The sequence below is a fragment of the Dendropsophus ebraccatus genome, chromosome 1 (genome assembly GCF_027789765.1).
Source record: "Dendropsophus ebraccatus isolate aDenEbr1 chromosome 1, aDenEbr1.pat, whole genome shotgun sequence".
Lineage (NCBI taxonomy): Eukaryota > Metazoa > Chordata > Amphibia > Anura > Hylidae > Dendropsophus > Dendropsophus ebraccatus.
The window spans coordinates 225929566-225949656 of record NC_091454.1 but is presented as its reverse complement, the minus strand read 5'-3'; the positions used below and the strand labels follow the sequence as shown (position 1 = coordinate 225949656).

The 20091-nt window shown below is 44.7% G+C and overlaps 2 protein-coding genes across 2 annotated transcripts; one reads left to right on the top strand and one right to left on the bottom strand.

Moving 5' to 3' along the window:
- The first annotated feature begins 3843 nt into the window (after positions 1–3843).
- Positions 3844–4779, top strand: LOC138785583 (olfactory receptor 5G25-like). The gene has a single exon (XM_069961671.1). It carries the CDS (start codon positions 3844–3846, stop codon positions 4777–4779), a length of 936 nt encoding a protein of 311 aa, XP_069817772.1.
- A 6593-nt stretch (positions 4780–11372) lies between these two features.
- On the bottom strand, positions 11373–16143 carry LOC138785574 (olfactory receptor 10A7-like). Its single transcript, XM_069961658.1, has 2 exons — positions 16013–16143; positions 11373–12401 (listed from the first exon to the last, which is right to left on the bottom strand). Exon 2 carries the CDS (start codon positions 12372–12374, stop codon positions 11373–11375), a length of 1002 nt encoding a protein of 333 aa, XP_069817759.1. The 5' UTR covers positions 12375–12401; positions 16013–16143.
- Positions 16144–20091: the final 3948 nt, after the last annotated feature.

The following is a 20091-nucleotide window of genomic DNA, read 5'->3' as shown; positions in this document are numbered from 1 at the left end:
GAATCGTGGTAGCAGCACTGCAACTCCCAGCCAGCAGTCTGTAGTAATAGTATTAATAAAAGCTTTTAAGCCCTGAAAAGGTCTGTTTGTTTGTATTGCTAGTATATACCCTGCCTACTGGAACGCTATATCCTACACTGACACTCTCCCTGACCAGCAGCAGCTCTGTCCCTGATCTCTCACAGCATGCGTCTGAAGCGAGCACTACCAGCCGAGTTTTATATGCCAGGGTCATCTGATCCAGCCAACCAATCGCTGCTATTGACATGTATGGGTCCCACATGATCGCAGGATGTATCAAAGAGTCTCCTGCATGTTTATTGGCTGATAAATAGCGCCCAAACTTACAGGAAACGGATGATGAGATTTTCTCGAGTATCGCGAGATGCTCGTCCGAGTAACAAGTACCATAGAGTACCCTAATACCCGATCGAGTACCAAGCTTGGACCAGCATGCTCGCTCATCACTAGTCAGCATCAATAAAATCCGGACTATATTAGTGATGTACCATGTAATTGCGATTGGGATTAAAGATGGGACACATACTGTACGTATTATTTTTAATCAGCGTCATGGTTATTTATTTTATTCTTTTCTCTGTTAGTTAATGATGACGTTTCTAGGGAATACCTGAAGAACAAAGCGGCAGAGCCCCATGGGATTCTTCACAGAATATTTAAGCTGCTCTCGAGATTCCGGCATTTTCCACAGGTAACTGCTGGATAGAACGCAGCAGCGACGTGACAGATGTTCCTGAATCGAATCTTCCCCGCTGTTCTTCGACTCCATATAATGGGCTGACAGTGTCTCCTCTGTGGTTGTTCTCTTTTTGACATTTCACTTATATTATAATGTGTAAGATCTCATCCATCTCCATTATCTCCTTTAGCCATTGTGTATGTAAGTACTAACACTATACAGACCACTGGTCACCGATATTTTTAGAAGTTTTTCCCTCTGCTGGCTTCTCATCTTATTGCTGAATTATATATTTTTTTTTGTACTTTGATTTTGTACTTATAATGATATAAAGCCCCTTTATCTCTTGGTTCTCTTGTATAGTCTTTGCTTTCTCTTCATACTTGTATTCCCCGTTCTGGTCTCATCCCTATTGACAACCTGTATGAGCTGTCCATCAAAAACGTTCTCCCTCCTCTGTAATATCAGCTGCTGTGTATTCCCACCCCTTCCTTACTGCTGTCTCTAACACTGACCGCCAGGCTATCTGACAGCTTTTTCCCATTCAAGATTTTTCTTTCTTTTTTTATAATAAAGAGTATTTAGAAAGTTGCGTCATTCTCAAAACAGAAAACAAAAAAGCAGAAAAAAAAATAAAAAAAAGGAATTCACAGCATTTAAGTTCAGGAGGAAGGACACTGCTTGTGATGCCCCCAGCGGCACTGCATCATGTCTCCCAGCTCACAACTATGTGCCTGCTTGTAAAGAACCAACAGAAGGTCCTGAGGATTGTCCTAGGTGAGTTCCTAATGTTGTCCTGTCATTGATGAATCATGGAGGCAGTACAGGGGCAGCATAGAGGTAGCACCGGGGGCAGCATGGAGATAGCAACAGGGGCAGCATAGAGGGAGCACCTGGGGCAGCATGGAGGCAGTACAGGGGCAGCATGGAGGTAGCAATGGGGGCAGCATGGAGATAGCAACAGGGGCAGCATAGAGGGAGCACCAGGGGCAGCATGGAGGCAGTACAGGGGCAGCATGGAGGTAGCACCGGGGGCAGCATGGAGGCAGTACAGGGGCAGCATGGAGGCAGTACAGGGGCAGCATAGAGGGAGCACCGGGGGCAGCATGGAGATAGCAACAGGGGCAGCATGGAGGGAGCAACAGGGGCAGCATGGAGGGAGCACCGGGGGCAGCATGGAGGAAGTACAGGGGCAGCATAGAGGGAGCACCGGGGGCAGCATGGAGGCAGTACAGGGGCAGGGCCGATTGAAGGGTTTCTGCCGCCTGAGGCAAACCTCAGGCGGCCGCCCCGAGTGACAGCCGGCATCCCCCCGGACCCCCCGCATCCCCCCCCCCCCCGCCGCCGCCGCCGCCGCCGCCGCCATCGCCATCTACTCACCTGTCCCACACCGCAGCCGGCCCGCGCTCTCCGCTGTCTCCACATCCCGTCAGGTCCCGCGATGTCACCCTGCAGCTGTCACGGACCTCCAGGCTGTGGTGAGTGAGTGGGGTGATCGGGTCGCGCGGGGCGGTCCCGCGCGACCTGATCACCCCAGCGCGTCCCCCACCGACCCCGGGCACTCACCACAGCCTGGAGGTCCGTGACAGCTGCAGGGTGACATCGCGGGACCAGACAGGATGTGGAGAGCGCAGGCGACGGGACAGGTGAGCGGCCGCTGTCATTTTTGTTAAGTGATACTTAACAAAAATGACAGCAGGGGGGACATAATGCCGCCCCCTGCCGGACCGCAAATTCTGCCGCCTGAGGCGGAAGGCTCATTCCGCCTCATGGCAGAAGCGGGCCTGTACAGGGGCAGCATAGAGGGAGCACCGGCGGCAGCATGGAGGCAGTACAGGGGCAGCATGGAGGTAGCAATGGGGGCAGCATGGAGATAGCAACAGGGGCAGCATGGAGGCAGAACTGGGGCAGCCTGGTGGTTGGCATTGTAGTCTTATAGTGTTGGGGTCCTGATTTCAAATCCCACCAAGGGCAACATCTGCAAAGAGTTTGTACATTCTCTCTGTGTTTGTGTGGGTTTCCTCCAGGTACTCTGGTGTAGTTTGTGAGCCCTAATGGGGACAGGGAGCAAAAAAAGAAAAAAATGTCAAACTATGTAAAGTGCTGCAGAATCAGTGGGTGCCATACAACTTGCAGCCTGATCCCCCTGACTCATAGTCTCTCTCTCTCTCTCTCTCTCTCTCTCTCTCGTTTGTTGGTTTCTTTCCAAATTAACTGGTGTCAGAGATTTATTTGTTATTCACTTCTATTTAAAAAAAAAAAAAAATCTCCAGTCTTCCTGTACTTATCAGCTGCTGTATGTCCTGCAGGAAGTGGTATATTCCCTCCAGTCTTACACAGTGCTCTCTCCTGCCACCTCTGTCCATGCCAGGAACTGTCCAGAGCAGGAGAGATTTTCTATGGGGATTTGCTGCTGCTCTGGACAGTTCTTGCCAGCATCATTTCCTAAACATTTTCCTAACCCACATCTCATTATTCTTACCTTCTGTATTAGTTGCTGCTGTAAACCTGGACAACTTTATCTCTTGTGGAATGGATGAGCAAATAGACATCAAAGAGCCACAGTTTCCCTGAGAGTCGGAATCCCAGAAGTAAGAAGTATATACTCCACCTACAAATATTTACTGGAAGACTTTGAAAAGCCACAACTCACCTCTGTCAAGTACTGTTTGCTGCCTAGTCGTTGGCTTCTTCGATGTACAACATATATCCACCTTCCTTTGCAAAACAAAGTCCCCACCCTGCCACCCCCAGTAGTCATTCATCTTCTCTTGGGGCTATAATATATTGTTTGCTGTTCATGTCTGTATGAAACTGAAATCCTGGTGCCATATTAATACCCCCAAAGTGTCAGTAATAATATTGTTATAGGCAACACGTACCTTGCTTTGTAGGCTGTTAAGGCTCCCAGACTATGTGACCTCCCTATGATCTGACCCTGATTGAATAGTTACTCTTTATTGGTTACACAATGATGTCGCATGTTCCATCCTTGTTTTCACGAAGAACTTACCACAACGCCTCCTGTCAGTAAAAGGGGAACTCTCATTCCTCAACATCTCGATATCTTGGTCACACTTGATATTCCTTTGGAGGTCTAATAAGATCCAATATATCATCTATAAGTTCAGTTATCTTCTATGATGAACCAGACAGTAATAACTGAAATATTCCTCGTTGGCTTCCAGAACCTCCAAAACTTTAGGATTTTCATCACCTTTATGTGCCTGGTCACCTATGTGGCTACAATAACTAGTAATCTCATCATAATCTCATTGGTTTCCACCAATCATCACCTCCGAACCCCAATGTTCTTTTACCTTGGTCACCTCTCCTTCTCTGATATGTTACTTATTTCCAATATTGTGCCATTCCTGGTTCACATTATACTCTTCAGTGGTGGCGTAGTGTCCCTTAAGGGCTGTATAACTCAGTTCTTTTTCTATGGTGTTTCTGCAACGACTGAGTGTCTTCTTCTGACAGCAATGTCCTACGACCGATATCTCGCCATTTGCAGCCCATTGCACTACTCCACTATTATGAGTCCAACACTCTGCATATATATAGTCGTGTTTTGTTGGTCTCTGGGGTTTCTAATAACTCTAGTTCCAATATTATTGATGCAGACCTTGTGGTTCTGTGGCCCCAATGTCATCGACCACTTCTTCTGTGATTTTGGACCTCTCCTGGAGTTATCCTGCTCAGATGTTTCCATAGTGAAATATGAGGTGCTGTTACTCTCTGGTCTCTTAACCATTATCCCCTTTGTGTTCATAGTCGTCACTTATGGTTATATCTTCATAACCATCATGAAGATAACTTCAGCCACCGGGAGGAAGAAGACATTTTCTACCTGTAGCTCTCACCTGGCTGTTGTAGGTACCTACTATGGAGCACTCTTTGCAATATATGTTGTACCCCGCAGAGGGTATTCTTTGAATATCAACAAAGTGATGTCCCTAATGTACTCAGTGGTCACGCCATTATTCAATCCCATGATCTATGGCTTAAGAAATAAGGAAATTAAAGAGGCCATCAAAAATTATCTCCTCTTGTGTACAAGAAATTACAGCAAATGATTTAATTTTATTGACATCTTGTGTTAGTTTAGCAATGTTCACATCCACCTATTAAGCTGAGTCTTGGCGGACACACAAGCTCAATCCCTGTGTCTACTGTCAGTTCTCTGCAAAGTAATCCTCTGTCCACAGCAGCCAAAAAGCAGAAAAGAACTAAAAGGAGCATTAGTAGTACCATTGCATTATAGATAAGACTCCTTGTTCCTTAGTAACTAGATTAAAAAGTAAAAATGAACCATAATGCCAGCCACCAGAGAGAAGAGGAGACCTTGGCCGGATTTATATGTCCGTGTTTAGTCCGAGAATGTTCTACCAAGGTTTGTGTCAATATTTATTTGGCAAAAGTTTTTTTGCATAGCCAAGAAACAGTAAAAGCACTCCACTACTGTACTGGCACAATCTTAAAGGGGTATTCCAGGGAAAATCAATAATTTTGCAAAGGAAAGGGTTAACCAAGGTTAACCCTTTCCTAATATACTTACCTGTTGTTTTTTGGCCCCCCAAGGAGATCTCCGGTCCGGTCACATGATCTTGCAGCTTGTGGCTCGGATCCTCTTCTCCTTCCGGTTCTATGACGTCACCCGGCCGGCGCCGCTCTCCGTCTCATTAGCAGCAGAGCACTGAACCCTGACTGGCTTGGTAGCGTGCAGCCAATCAGGGTTCAGTGCTCTGCATCCCCACACGCTTCAGAGTGGGGGTCCCCTGAGGCTGCAGTAAGTTATCAGGGGTCATCGGGCTCAGTGCCGGTCACCAGTTACATGGGCCAGCACTGCACTACAGCAGGTGATCACTCCGCAACCCCCCCCCCCCCCACCTTGTCAGCGATGCCGACCGAGTCCCGGGAGGGGATGCGGCGGGCGGCATTACTTCATTCATAGCTACCAGACACCCGGCTGCCCGCCGCATCCCTTCCCCCCAAGGACTCAGGGTCGGCATCGGTGGGGAAGTAATGTGTATCGGCTGCTGATCCCCCCGGCCCCCCCTCCCTGTGTCCCTGTCAGATCACTCACCCCCACCCCCCGGAGCGTGCTGCTGGCCCCGATCTCGGCACTGGTCTCAGGCACCTGTACTCAGCTGACAGGCTCTGTGTGACTGAGGCAGGAGAGATTTCTTGCTCTGTACACAGAGCCTGTCAGGGGGGGCCAGATCGGGGCCAGCAGCACGCTCCGGGGGTGGGGGTGAGTGATCTGACAGGGACACAGGGAGGGGGGGCCGGGGGGGATCAGCAGCCGATACACATTACTTCCCCACCGATGCCGACCCTGAGTCCCTGGGGGGAGGGGATGCGGCGGGCAGCCGGGTGTCTGGTAGCTATGAATGAAGTAATGCCTCCCGCCGCATCCCCTCCCGGGACTCGGTCGGCATCACTGACAAGGTGGGGGGGGGTTGCGGAGTGATCACCTGCTGTAGTGCAGTGCCGGCCCATGTAACTGGTGACCGGCACTGAGCCCGACGACCCCTGATAATTTACTGCAGCCTCAGGGGACCCCCACTCTGAAGCGTGTGGGGATGCAGAGCACTGAACCCTGATCGGCTGCACGCTACCAAGCCAGTCAGGGTTCAGTGCTCTGCTGCTAATGAGACGGAGAGCGGCGCCGAACCGGAAGGAGAAGAGGATCCGAGCCACAAGCTGCAAGATCACGTGACCGGACCGGAGATCTCCTTGGGGGGGCCAAAAAACAACAGGTAAGTATATTAGGAAAGTGTTAACCTTGGTTAACCCTTTCCTTTGCTAAATTATTGATTTTCCCTGGAATACCCCTTTAAGTTTTGTAGCAGAGGGCTTTAGCTGTTTTAGAGCTGTTGAATTACGATTCCGGGTATCCTGTAAGAGTTGGAGAGTTCAGTCCATGATATAGAATCAGTTAGCGGACTGTATTGTTGAGGATGTCATGATATTTTGTAGATTTAGTAAACCCCTTACAATTTGGGGCTGACCTTATAAAAACGTAGAGTTTCTTAAAGCTTATGTAAGTAACCGCTAGTGCTATGCAAGTAACTCTTTTCGTACCTCAGCCAATTAAATAATGACAAAAGCCAATTTAAAAAAAAAAAAACACTATACAGGAGATAGCATAAACACACATTACCATGACATAGTGACAAATACTTCATACTGTACACTGCTACTGTACACATATCAATATACCTCCTATAGTGACTATATAGAGGTAGTTGCTAGAGATAAGCAAGTACCAAAATACTTTAAGGCTTGATATTCGATTCAAATACTCCCTAATGCTCGACAGTTCGATCGACTGTCATATCCTATTAAAATCAATGGGAGATGCATGCTTGTTTCTTGGAAACCTAAATTCAACCACTTGGAGGTCATTAAGCACAATGACAACTCAGAAAAGGATGCAAACACCTCTGGAATGCTACTGGGATAGCAGGGGAAGCATGCCTGGGCGCATCTAACAAGCTCAAACAGCAGTATTACAACACTTTCACTGTCTCTCAACAATATTGTTAGGACTCGGGCCATACGTTCGGCTCGGCGTCCAATTCAGCCATAATTCTTTTTATGTTTTTTTCACATACTCTGCTCTGCTGTTCTGTGTTGTAGCAGAGGCCAGGGTTTCACTCCCCTGGCTGGTCAGCATAGGTGTTTTGAATGTTCACTAATTGTTGATTGACAGCTGATTTACCAGTTAGCTGTTTGTATCTAGACAGGACCTGGAGCCTCAGCCCCAATCAAATCTGGGGCTGGGACTCCAGGCTCCATAAGTATCAGCCCTGCGGTCTCATTTCTTGCCTGCAATAGAACCTGGTTCCTCCTGTATATCTTGACCTAGCATTACTCTGACTTTGTACTTCTGATACCTGACCTTTTGGCTTGGACCTCGACTATTCTTTGGATCACGATTTTGTACCTATACTGACCGGCTGTTACTGACTCGGACCTCTGACTTTCCCTTGCTTGTTTGTTAGTCTTGTCTCTGTTTTTCATGTATTCACTTTGCCAGGTTAGGGAACGCCGCCCAGTTGTCCGCAGCTACTTAGGGCTGTTGTGGCAAGAAGGTAGAGCCAGCTGGGGTGGGTGCCAGTTCTAGGGCTGCACTCGTCTTGTTTTCCCAGACCCCCTACCTGACAAATACACTCCAAACACAACATGACCTCTATTAAGTTAAGTTAAAAAATATAAGGAAACCTTACACTCTATGTTAGCATGGACAGAAAGCTAAATTGTAAGCAAAAGAAACATTTTCCAGCACCCCTTTAAATCAGGTTGCCTATGACAACCACAGATGGCATAGGCAAGGGACAATCAAACAGCACCCACCATTAACTGTCATTGTGTGTGTGCGTGTGTGCGTGTGTGTTCGTGTGATGTTGTCAAACACGTCATACACATAAAGCAGTATGGGTCCCATGGAAACCCCGTAAAAATTGAGTTTGAGGCCACAATAATAATTAATTAAGTTTGAGGACCTTGAGGTGAGGGTTGACGTCAAGGGCCTCAAACTGAATTTTTGGAGGGTTTCAGAAATTAAGTTTCAAGCCCTTGAGGTGAGCCCTCCAAAAATGGATTTTCAGGCCCTTGAGGTAAGACCTCCAAAAGTTGAGTTTGAGGTTCTTGACATAAGGCCACGATAATAATTAAAACACAAACAAAGTCAGAGAGGTCGGCACTACTAACCCTGCTGTATGAAGGGCCCATTAGGAAACAAAGTCCACAATAATAATTAATTTAGTTTGAGGCCCTTAAGGTTGTAACGACTGGAGTTGTGGATCTGCTATACTACCACTATTGATGATATAAGCTGCACCAGGGAGTGCAGTCTAAAGGGACACTGGTCTCCACAGTTGGAATCACAAGGCGGGATGGACTTGTGGCAGCAGGTGACCTCCAGGTTGCTACCCTTGGCTTAGCTTGCTAGTGAAAGAGCAGCTGGAGACATGTAGGTAGGCATGAACAGAGCAGGACTCATGGTTGGAACAGGGATAGCAGTCACAGGCAGGAACCACAGATAGCTGGAACCAGGAACCATGGGCAGGAATGACTGGAGAGCTGGGACCACATGCTAGGAAACATGCAGAGGTTCCAACAGGGAATGTCAACACAGGTTCAGCTTTATAGGTAGGTGATTGGATGCACATCCAATTAGGGAGGCACTGTCCCTTTAAATAAAAGTAGAGCCGGCGCATGTGCTTCCTAGGAGACAGGGACACGCGTGCCGGATCATGTGGGAGGAGCAGGCACTGCAGGAGACAGAGGAAGCCAGTGACCACATGCGGCTGGGAGGAAGAGTGCAACTGTAGCTAGAGGGGACAAAGCGGCCTCAAACCAAATTTTTGGAGGGCTTCATAAATTGAGTTTCAGGCCCTTAAGGTGCGACCTTCAAAAACAGAGCTTCATGCCGTTGAGGTAAGCTCTCCAAAAATTAAGTTTGAGGCCCTTGAGGTCGGCCCACAATAATAATTACAGTAATTGAGCTTGAGGCCCTTGAGCCGAAGCACAAATAATAATTAATTGAGTTTCAGGTCCTTAAGGTGAGGGTACCTAAAGGGCCTCAAACTCAATTTATGGAGGGCTTTATAAATAAAGTTTCAGGCCCTTGAGGCCAGACCTCCCAAAAATGGATTTTCAGGCTCTTGAGGTGAGACTTCAAAAAAGTAAGCTTGAAGTAAGCCTTTGAGGTGAGCCCTCCAAAAATTGAATTTGAGGCCCATGAAGTGAGCCCACAATAATGATTATGTCTGAGGCCATTGAGGTGAAACCTCAAAAAATTGAGTTTCAGGCCCTTTCCTCAAGGGCCTCAAAAAAAAAAAAAAAAATTTTAGGGCTTTATAAATTGAATTTGATGCCCTTAAGGTGAGACCTCGAAATATGGAGGTGGAGGTGAGCCCTTCAATAATTAAGGAGTTGTTTACATCAGCTGTCTGGAAGGGAGGGGGAGGAAGGTATTGAGAGCAGTGTAGGGATGAACAGGTCAGAAAGAAATTTATGCTTCTCAAAAAGAAATGAATAGCTCCAAAGTGATGGAAGGAGACTGAATGGATAATGACATGTATGGAATGAATTGTTAGCCTCTTCTGTAGTTCACCATCCTGCCACTTATGAAACATATGTAGATATTACCTGGCCAGTCACTGGCTTCAGGGGTCTATCCTCAACTGTTTTATCCCCGCCATGTTCACTGACCCCGCTCTGGTCCCCCATGCCATTTATGCAGATATTATCTGCCCAATCACTGGCTTGAGGAGTCTTATGCCATCAACTGCTGAGGCCAGTGATTGACTACAAGGTATATGTGCACATCATCATTGAAGGAAAGTAAACAAAGGTGATGGGGAGGAGTGGAGCAGCAGCACTTGATACAGCAGAGATAAAACAGGCGAGGATGCCATATTATTTTTATATTCTGACAATAACAGCCTGGGCTGGGTAGAAGAAGAAAACAAAATTAAATGACTCTGATGAAAGAAGACCTCCTGTTAGTCTCTGGATATAACTTTCCATTCTGTCTCTGGTAAATGGGTTCTATGACTGTCCATGCACAGATACAGTACATTGCACCCAATTGTGACACAATCATAATGCAAACCCTGCCTAACAGTGTCAGCAGTTTGGAACGTGAAATGTAGCTGACAGAACAAGCAGAACAAATTACTTATTTATTTATTTTTTTACCTACGCAACAGTTCTGGACTTTAAATGGGTTGGCCGCTTTAAAGTAAAATTTCTCAGTGTATCCTATAGGTAAGTGTACTAATTTTACTTACAGACAACAGCTCTGTGTGTACCTCATAGAGTTTACATCAGACTCCCCTTTTCCAGGCTGTGCTGTCCTTTTCTGTGGTAATTTAGTCCATAAGATGGACGAACATGGAGGCCCCCCGGTGTCCACCACTGAGCTGGTATATTCCTGTGGAGGAAACTGGAGGGCGGGGCATGTTCACATGCTCGGCTATCTTATGGACGGAATCACCACAGAGTAGGACAGCACAGCATAGAGAAGGGGCATCTGATTTTAGCTCTATGAGGCACAGAGGAAGCTGCTGTCAGTAAGTGCAGTGCTTATACTTTTAAGCTATGTTCAAATAACATATTTTTTTCGTATTTCTACCGCCGTTGTTGCCTATTGCAACAAGGGCCGTGGTTAATACGAAAAAATATGTTGGCTTGCTGTCTATGGAATCCTGGCCGAAGCGTATACACATAGTATACACTCCGGACGGGATCCCTTGCGGCGCCGCAAAAAACTGATATGACAGTTTTCTGCGGCCGCTATTCACTGAATAGCAGCCGCCGAAAACCCTGTTAGTGCACACTATGAAGCGAGCGGCTCCCACCGCATGCTTCATAGTGTGCTGTGGAGTGTTCTAATGGGGGCATGCAGGGATGCGCCCGCATCAGAACTCTGCTGCAAAGATCATCCGGCTGGTACTGCAGTACCGGCCGGGATTATCTTTTCAGAGACCGGCCGGGTCCCGGAACCGTACACTAACTGTACACTGAGCAAGTTAACGACAAAGTGGGCAACCCCTTTAAATACATCAGCAAAAAATCATTTTAAATTTACAATAATTCATTGGAGTGATGTTTTCTTTTTGTGATTTAGGATTTATGAGTAGATCCTATAAGTCTACTTCTTTAGGGCATGGTGCCCTGACACATGGAAAACCTTTATTTGCATGGTTTTCCTTCTAACCTTTGATGTGTCCAGTGTGCCTAAGTATTTGTGCAGAGCTGCTCTGATCTCCTGAGTCCGCAGAGTGTATATGATGGGGTTCAGCAGTGGCGTTACCACAATATATAACAGGGAGATGACTTTGCTAACATTGGTTGAATTGTCCTTTGATGGGAATAAATAAACACTTGTCAAGGTCCCGTAATACGTGCAAACCAAAACCAGATGGGAGCTACAGGTGGAGAAGGCCTTCTTTCTTCCCACAACCGAAGTTATCCTGATAATGGCGAAAAATATTAGGGCGTAGGTGACAACAATGAAGATGAATGGAAGAAGAATTACGGGAACCGAAAACAGGGCAGCCTGGACCTTAACCATGGACGTATCCGAGCAGGAAAGTTCTAGAATGGGGGAAAGATCGCAGAAGAAATGGTCAATGACATTGGGTCCACAGAACTGCAGATTATTAACCAAAACTGTAATAATTAAAGTTATGAAAACTCCTATAAGCCAAGGCCAAAAGACAAGATGAAGCTGCAGTCGGAGGTCCATGATGGAGATGTATCGCAGAGGGTTGCAGATGGCCAAGTAGCGGTCATAAGACATCACCGTGAGCAGAAAGCATTCTGAATTGGTTGATGCAGAGAAGATATAAAATTGTATCAAGCAGGCAGTAAAGGAGATCATGTCGCCTTCTCTGATGATGACCGACAGCATTTTCGGCACAATGTTGGTGGTGGATAAGATTTCAAAAGAGGAAAGAAAGCTGAGAAAGAAATACATAGGAGTGCGGAGACGAGGGTCAATAGTCACTAAGGAAACTATCAGGAGGTTTCCTGTCAAGGTCCCGATATAAATTAACAGAAAGAGAGAAAAAACTAAAATTTTCAGGTTTTGAATGTTGTGAAATCCAAGAAGTAGAATTTCTGAAATCCCGGTCTGGTTAATGTCATTCATCTTGAAGGGCCGGCTGGGTCACAGGATCTGATGATGATAATTTCACAATTTATTTGAGATTTCAAAATCCACATATACCAATCCACGTACTTCAAGTGATTATAAAATCGAACAAAAAAGTTATAAAATTTTCCCTGACTATTTACCAACATCATCTTATTGAATGTTTCATGCACAGTAATAGAATATTATACTGAAAACTAGAGATGAGTGAAACGGGTTCGGGTTCGAGTCGATCCGAATCCGAACGTTCGGTATTTGATCAGCTGGGGCTGCTGAACTTGGATAAAGCTCTAAGGTTGTCTGGAAAACATGGATACAGCCAATGACTATATCCATGATTTCCACATAGCCTTAGGGCTTTATCCAACTTCAGCAGCCACCGCTAATCAAATGCCGAAAGTTCAGGTTCGGATCCACTAGAGTATGCTCCAGGTTCGCTCATCTCTACTGAAAACCCAACATATGTGCCGCCTTAAAGCCCATGTGCCCTCCGCTTTATCCTGTATATGAGGGCTTATGGGAACTATTCTTTTTTATTTAATGTACTATGGCGTTGGGGGGAAGGGAGTCCCTAACCCCACTCACTCCCCTGTCCATACTCTAAGATTTTTTTGGGATCATCTTAGCTTTTCTGCTGCCTGAGGCAAGTACTGAAATACTGAAATGGTTCCTCCCCACCACCCCCGCCCCCCATTAATAAACACATGTGAGAAATTTGTGTGTTATAAAACAATACGTGCATACACACTATCCTGCTTTCCTATAAATTGTCCTGTTCAAGCACGTCCTTCCATCCTTGGAGAGGCCAAGACAGGACATGACAGAAAAAGTTTCAGATTTTTAAGGTCCAGTCTTCAATCTTTGTTACTTCTCCAAATGAAAATGAATGAAATTCCTCACCTTTACAATAGTCAACACATTTCGACTGCTGACAGGGATCTTATCCTTATAAGGTTACCATAGGGTGATACAGCCTCGGACTGGGCCACCGGAGAACCGGAGGATCCTCCGGTGGGCCCCTCCCCCACCCTCACTGACTGCAAGCTGGGCCCCCAGATAGCGATAAATTTATGCTGCCTATCCTCGGTGGGTCCTAGCTACGGATGCAGGGGCAGCCAGCAGGATTTCTGGACTCCCCCTACCCCATCCCTGCTCAATGCATATTGGAACTGCACAGGAGACTGGGGTGGTTGGTGGACAGGGGCCCAATAGGCTCACAATCTAGCGGGCTTCGCTTGCTGAGTTGTTAGCACAGAGCAACAGGAACTTCTGGATGTTCCCTGCTGCTCTGAGGATCTTCTCCCTCCTTGCACACTCAGGCAGCAGCACCCTGTCACAGCGTCTCCTCCCCCGACCCGGCCTGGACATAGTGGAAGAGAAAGCATCATGTAAGTCCTGAGTCCTGCTCTCTCTTATCTGGTTAGGGCTGAGCTGGAGGGGAGAGGGTGAGCTGTCACTGTGGGAAGATGGCAGACAGTGTTGGGAGATATGTGCGTGTTGGGGGGGGGGGGGGGGGGGGGGGGGGGGTCAACAGCTTCTTTCTGTGGGTTTCCTAGTTTCTCATCAGTAAGTTGTATTTATTTATTTCTGACAGTTTAACCATTACACTGCCTTCCTGCAGCTCATGAATAAGTTACCTGTGCAGGCAGTGTAAGGGTTAAACCTGTCTGTTTTCTGCAATAAAGAAGTCTCTGATAAGAAGAAATATAGGGAGTCAGAGAAGTGACAGCTAATCACAGTATGGGGTCTGGCCCTTATTCCTATAGTAAGGGGCTTATTACACGGAGCAATAATCTGCAGATCAGATCATCACTCTGTAGTAAAGACGATTGTTGGCTAATATCGTCTTTAGGACCTGACCTAAAATCATCAGCTGCTGGGCGCACATCGCTACGTGTAATATGCAATGCACGGCCAAGGGCTGATAAATGTGTAAAAAAATAATAAAGTTACACATACAGTACCTCTCCATGCTCCCTAATGTCCTGTAGCTTTATCCTGCTCCCCAAGTATCTGAAGTGACAGGACGCTCAGCCAATCAGTGACCGCGGCACTGTTTCGGTGATTGGCTGATCACCTTTTACTTCAGACACTTGGGGAGCGAAATATAGCTACAGAACATCAGGGAGCGCTGAGAGGTATGTGTAACTTAATTATTTTACACTTATTAGGCAAGGGCTGCATGGATAATCCTATATATCAGCACTCACAGGTCTATCTAATACGACCCTATGGGTCCTTTTACATGGCCCAATGTCTGAGTGTTCAGAGCAATACAGATTGTGAGAAGGAGCTGGGCGATGACAGTGGTAAGTTTGCACAAGTGTACTGTAGTCACTGCAGGGCTGTCACCTGTCACCTCAGCTGCTCCTCCTGCCCCTGTCACCCCAGCTGCTCCCCCTGTCACCCCAGCTGCTCCCTCTGTCACCCCAGCTGCTCCCCCTGTCACCTCAGCTGCAAGGAATTTGATGAATCCAGGGAAGGGCCGGTTCAATATGTCGTGTCTCACTGGTTCTTTATTGGTGGGCCCCGAAGATCATTTCCTCTTGTGGGCCCCAGGTACCTTAGTGCAACACTAGAGTGATATCACCTCTTTTTAAAGCATACCTGCCATTGATATAAACTTTAGACATTTCACTGGACATGAAAAAAAAAAAAAAAAAATATTGGTAGAAAAAAGAGCAGTCAATCATCTCCATCCAGGCAGCCCATAGACTTATAATGGAGCTGCCCAGATGTACATTACTGTGAGCCGGGAGTAAAATGTATTGCTGCATGCTTCTCCTGGCTCACACTTATAATCAGGGGTTCCTTTTTTTATTTTTAAATAAGAGTTTTTAACATTTAAAAGGGGTAAACATCATTTTCTATCTGAAGAATATAACAAAACCAGCAATCTTGTTTTCATTCCCAGGGGTGACTACCTTATAAAATCAGTTTGTATTTGTTTGTTGTTGTTTTTTTTCCACTTTTTAACCTGTCTGAGCAAAGGTGGATTTATCTCAGTGTACAACCTCAGCCTATTCCCTGTTTGCTCCTTTGTACCCAAGTACAACCTGGATCTGTTTACTATGAACTTGTGTCTCCAGCCAATCTCCAGTTTGTCCATCTCTATGTCTGAATATTCTTAGGGTGAGTGCACTTTGTTCTCCTTTTTATTCACATTACCTTTTTTTTTTTTTTTTTTAAGTAGTATTTGGTTATTTATTTTGTATTACTTGGTTATTTTTTATATTATTATTATTATTATTATTATTATTATTATTATTATTATTATTATTATTTAATATTATTATTATTATTATTTTTTTTTATTTGGTTGTACTTTGTACCCAATCCTTTTGATTGTGATCTGGGAAATGTTACTTACTTTAAATAGAAATAAGAGAATTTTGTAGAGTTTTGTAGATTCCCAGCATGCCTATCCCTGTGCCAAAATCTTGCAGATCTCACTGTAGATTTTGCCAAATTAAGCAGAATCTGAGGTAAAATCTTCATCCAGTGCAGACTTGCTATGGCTTAGTTGCATCTTAGGAGGCTGACAACATTACTGTCAGGATGAGCTGGGATAGCTGCACCATATGTATGTCAGAGAGTCACGGTATCACTATATGGACCTGTCCTATTGTCAGTACCTCCGGTGAGGTCTCCGTGTGCCGCCCCGATCTCCATGCTCATGCTTCTCCCATCTGAGTGACAGCTGGATCCTCGCTGTGCAGCTGAAGCTGTGGCCTTAATATAAGGTAATAGAACGGGGGGAGAGAATTCCCTCTGTGATAACAGCTGCTCCCAGAATCCCTCAGAGACATCTGTACAATGAGACAAGAACAAGAGACTAATAAAACGTATGTCAGTTTATAGTGTTACTAATTGTATATATTACTGTGCAGCCGTCCTACAGGACCCCGAACCTACAGAAACATCACAGCCCATCACTTTTTTTTTTTTTTCATTTTTTTCCTTCTCACCTTTTAAGAGCTGTAGTCCTTATATTCCCCATCTACAGGGCCATGTAAGGGCTTTTTTTTTTTAAGGAACAGGTGTACTTTGTAATGGAGCCTTTCAATCTACCATAAATGTATGACAGAACTCCCAAAAATATTATTTATGGGCTTAAATTGGAATAGAAATGCAATTGTTTAACTTCTAGGGGGTTCCTGTATCTATGTAATACACTTTACGGTAAAACTGGCCTAATATCTTTATTCTACATGTCATTTTCCAGTGCGATCGATGAGGCCCATCATTAGCAGTGAGGGTTGGGCTGCTGAGAGCAGACAGTATTCACCAGCTCCCGAGCTCCAACAGATGCAGTATGGGTACGACATGGGTTGTCTGATCACCGGCCCCATATGACATGGGTCATCTAGAGGTTTAAAAAATAAATAAACTTACAGAATTAAGTCACCACATAACATTCAAACACAGAGAACTTTCTCAATTTTCTTAATTCTGCCTATAATTATACCATTAATTCCCCATATAGGAAGTGAAGGATACTTGATCACTGGGAGTCTGACCACAAAAAAGGGAACCCAAGCCTCCTGCTAGAATGGAGAATGGGTCCAGCTGAATATTTTTTTCAAGCTGCCATAATAGGTGAATGGCTCCAATAGTGAATAGGCAAATCAGCAGGATGTATGGGTGACCCGCCCCCCAGCCTCCCGACCCGCCCACTCCATTCTAAACACTTGGGTTCCCATTACCAAAATAGCTGTTACCTAATCTTAGTCTAACATGCGTTGGTTTCAGAAATCTACACCAGCTCTGAGCCGCTGTAGATTTTCACCATGATTTAATTTTCTTACCTTCCTCATCTGCGCCATTTTGGATATATTTTCTTTTTACTCAATAAGTAAATTGGGCAGTTTGGTGCATTGGGGTGGGATTACAGCCCGAAGTACACTGATTCACCCTGCTACCCTGTCATGGGTATTCAGCTGGTTCTCTGCAGTGATGAGGGGTCACTATATTAAAGAGGAGGGGTGGATCGCGGGCAATTAAGTCTTCTAGCCTGAACTTAAGGTCCCCATACACCTTATACTTGGGTTGTTCAGTCATTGGTATAAGAGGCTAGCCTGACTGACAACCTCTTTTTTTTCTGGCAGATATGAAAGATTTGAGCTTATTGGGGTGTCTCATGAACAATTTTTGTTCCCTGATGGCTTCTGGTGTTTCAGTACCATGGATGACCCCTGAAGAAACTGATCTTGAGCGTAATATAGAATTAAGCCTAGCAATATTCATAATTTTGTAAATAAAATAAAAATAAAAGTTTGTAGTTAGTGCACTTGGCCTGGCATAATATTCACAATTTTCTGTGCCAGATGAGGGTTTCCTGTATTTTAATTTTAAGTAAAGAAACAGACTCTGACAAATAAAAATATATTTTTCCCATGCCTGTTCACACCTAAGTTTAGTCCTCTGCCCATAAAGTATGGCTGAGACTGCACCTCTGGCCATGATTCAGCGTGCATCTTTCCTACCAGTCCGAACTCTGACTAATTCTAGTATTTGCTGCATGGTGACATGGTCCCCATATGGGGTAATTTTGTATTAGAAGGAAATTGTTCTACAAGTCGTATGTTTTTTTTTTTTTTTTTAACCCCTTGTGAACCTGAAAAATTTAAAGCTAGACCAAGTTTTAGTGTAAAAAAAAAAATTAATTTTTAATTTTCACGGCACATTGTGCCTGTCACCAGTGGGGTCCATATGCCCACTATACCCCTTGTTAACTTCCTTGAGGGGTGTAGTTTCCATAATGGGGTCTCTTGTGGAGGGTTTCCAATGTTTTGGCAGCACGGGGGCTCTGCGAACCTGACATCCTCCATTCTGGCCAAATCCAGCTTCCAAAAACCAAATTGCGCTCCTTGCCTTTGGAGGCTTTCCGGGCACCGACTTTGCACTTTGTGTTCACATGTCGAGTACTCCTATAATCGGGGGAAATTTCTCTACATGATTAGTGGTTCATTTTCTCTTTTAACCCCTTGTTACACTAACGTTTTAGTGTAAAAAATGTAGTTTTTCATTTTCACAGCACATTGTTCAACATTTGTGTTTGTCACCAGTGGGGTCCATGTGCTCACTATACCCCTTGTTACATTCCTCGAGGGGTGTAATTTCCATAATGTGGTCACTTTAGGGGGGTTTGTTAGGTTTTTGCACCCCAGAGCTTCTGCCAACCAGAAGTGGTACTTTGAAAATTGGCCAATTGTAATAGAGTCTTCAAAATTCCCTAGGCGCTCCTTTGTATCTGAGGCTTGTGGTTGAGTCAAATAGCGTAATAGGGCCACATATCATATATTTCTATAAAATGCGGAAACGGGGCAATAAAAATTGTAGTCCATTTCTCTGGAAATAGGTTTTCTATTATGAACGATATTGTATCACAATATAATTTCTGAAAAGAAAATTTAAATTTTCAATTTTCTTACACACTTAGCTTTTATTTCTGTGACTCACCTAAAGGGTTAAAAAAAACTTTTTGGAATTGATTTGAACAGTTTGGGGGGGTGCAGTTTCTGAAATGGGGTGCTTTGTGGGGCTTCATAACATACAGTCCCCTCAAATCCACTTCAAATGTGAACTGGTCCAGTGCAAAATCAGATATTTAAATTCTTCCGAAAATTTGGAAAAATGCTGCTAAACTTTGAAGCTTTCTATTGTCTCAAAAAATTTAAGGCAAGTTTAATAAATGCCGCCAACATAGAGTAGACATGTTGCTAATGCTATTTCAGATCTAATTTATGTGGCATAACTATTTTACTTGCAAGCAGAAAATTTCAAAGTTAGAAAAATGCTATTTCACAATAAAGATAGGCTACAAGTATCGACTCAAATTTACCAAAAATATAAGGTATAACATGTCACGAGAAAATCAGCCGGATAGGTAAAAGCATCCCAAAGTTATTAATGGATAAAGTGACACATGTCATATTCCTAAAATTTGGTCCGGTCCTTAAAGTGACTGTACCACCAGGCCCAGGCTGAAGCACTGGAGGTGGGCCGACCCACCCCCAGTGGGAAGAAACCCCAGCTCCATGAAGTAACTCCATTAGAATCAATGGAACCCTATCAGAGGGGCTAGGGTTTCCTCCCACTAAGGGTGGGTCGGCCGCCTCCAGTGCTTCAGCCTGGGCCTGGTGGTACAGTCATTTTAAGTCCATTTTGAGCTCCGTCCTTAAGAGGTTAATTGGTCTACATCATGGGCAGTAAATGTAAAGATGGGGTTCTTTAACCCCTTAAGGACCGGGCCTAAAATGGCCTTAAAGACCGAGCCAAATTTTATGAATATGACCTATGTCACTTTATTCATTAATAACTTCGGGATGCTTTTACCTATCCGGTTGATTCTGAGACTGTTTTCTCGTGACATATTGTACTTCACATTTCTGGTAAATTGGAGTCGATACTTCTAACAAATCTTTATGGAAAAAACCAAAATAACATAAAAAAATTGTGAAAAAATGCATTTTTCCAACTTTGAAACTCTTCTGCTTATACAGAAAATGGTTATGCCACATAAATTATATATTAAATAGCATTAGCAACATGTCTACTTTATGTTGGCGGCATTTATTAAACTCTTTCTTTTTTTTTAGACAATAGGAAGCTTAATACATTAGCAGCAAATTTCCAAATTTTGAGTAAAATTTCAAAATCTGATATTTTTAGGGACCTGTTCAGGTTAAAAGTGTATTTGAGGGGACTGTAT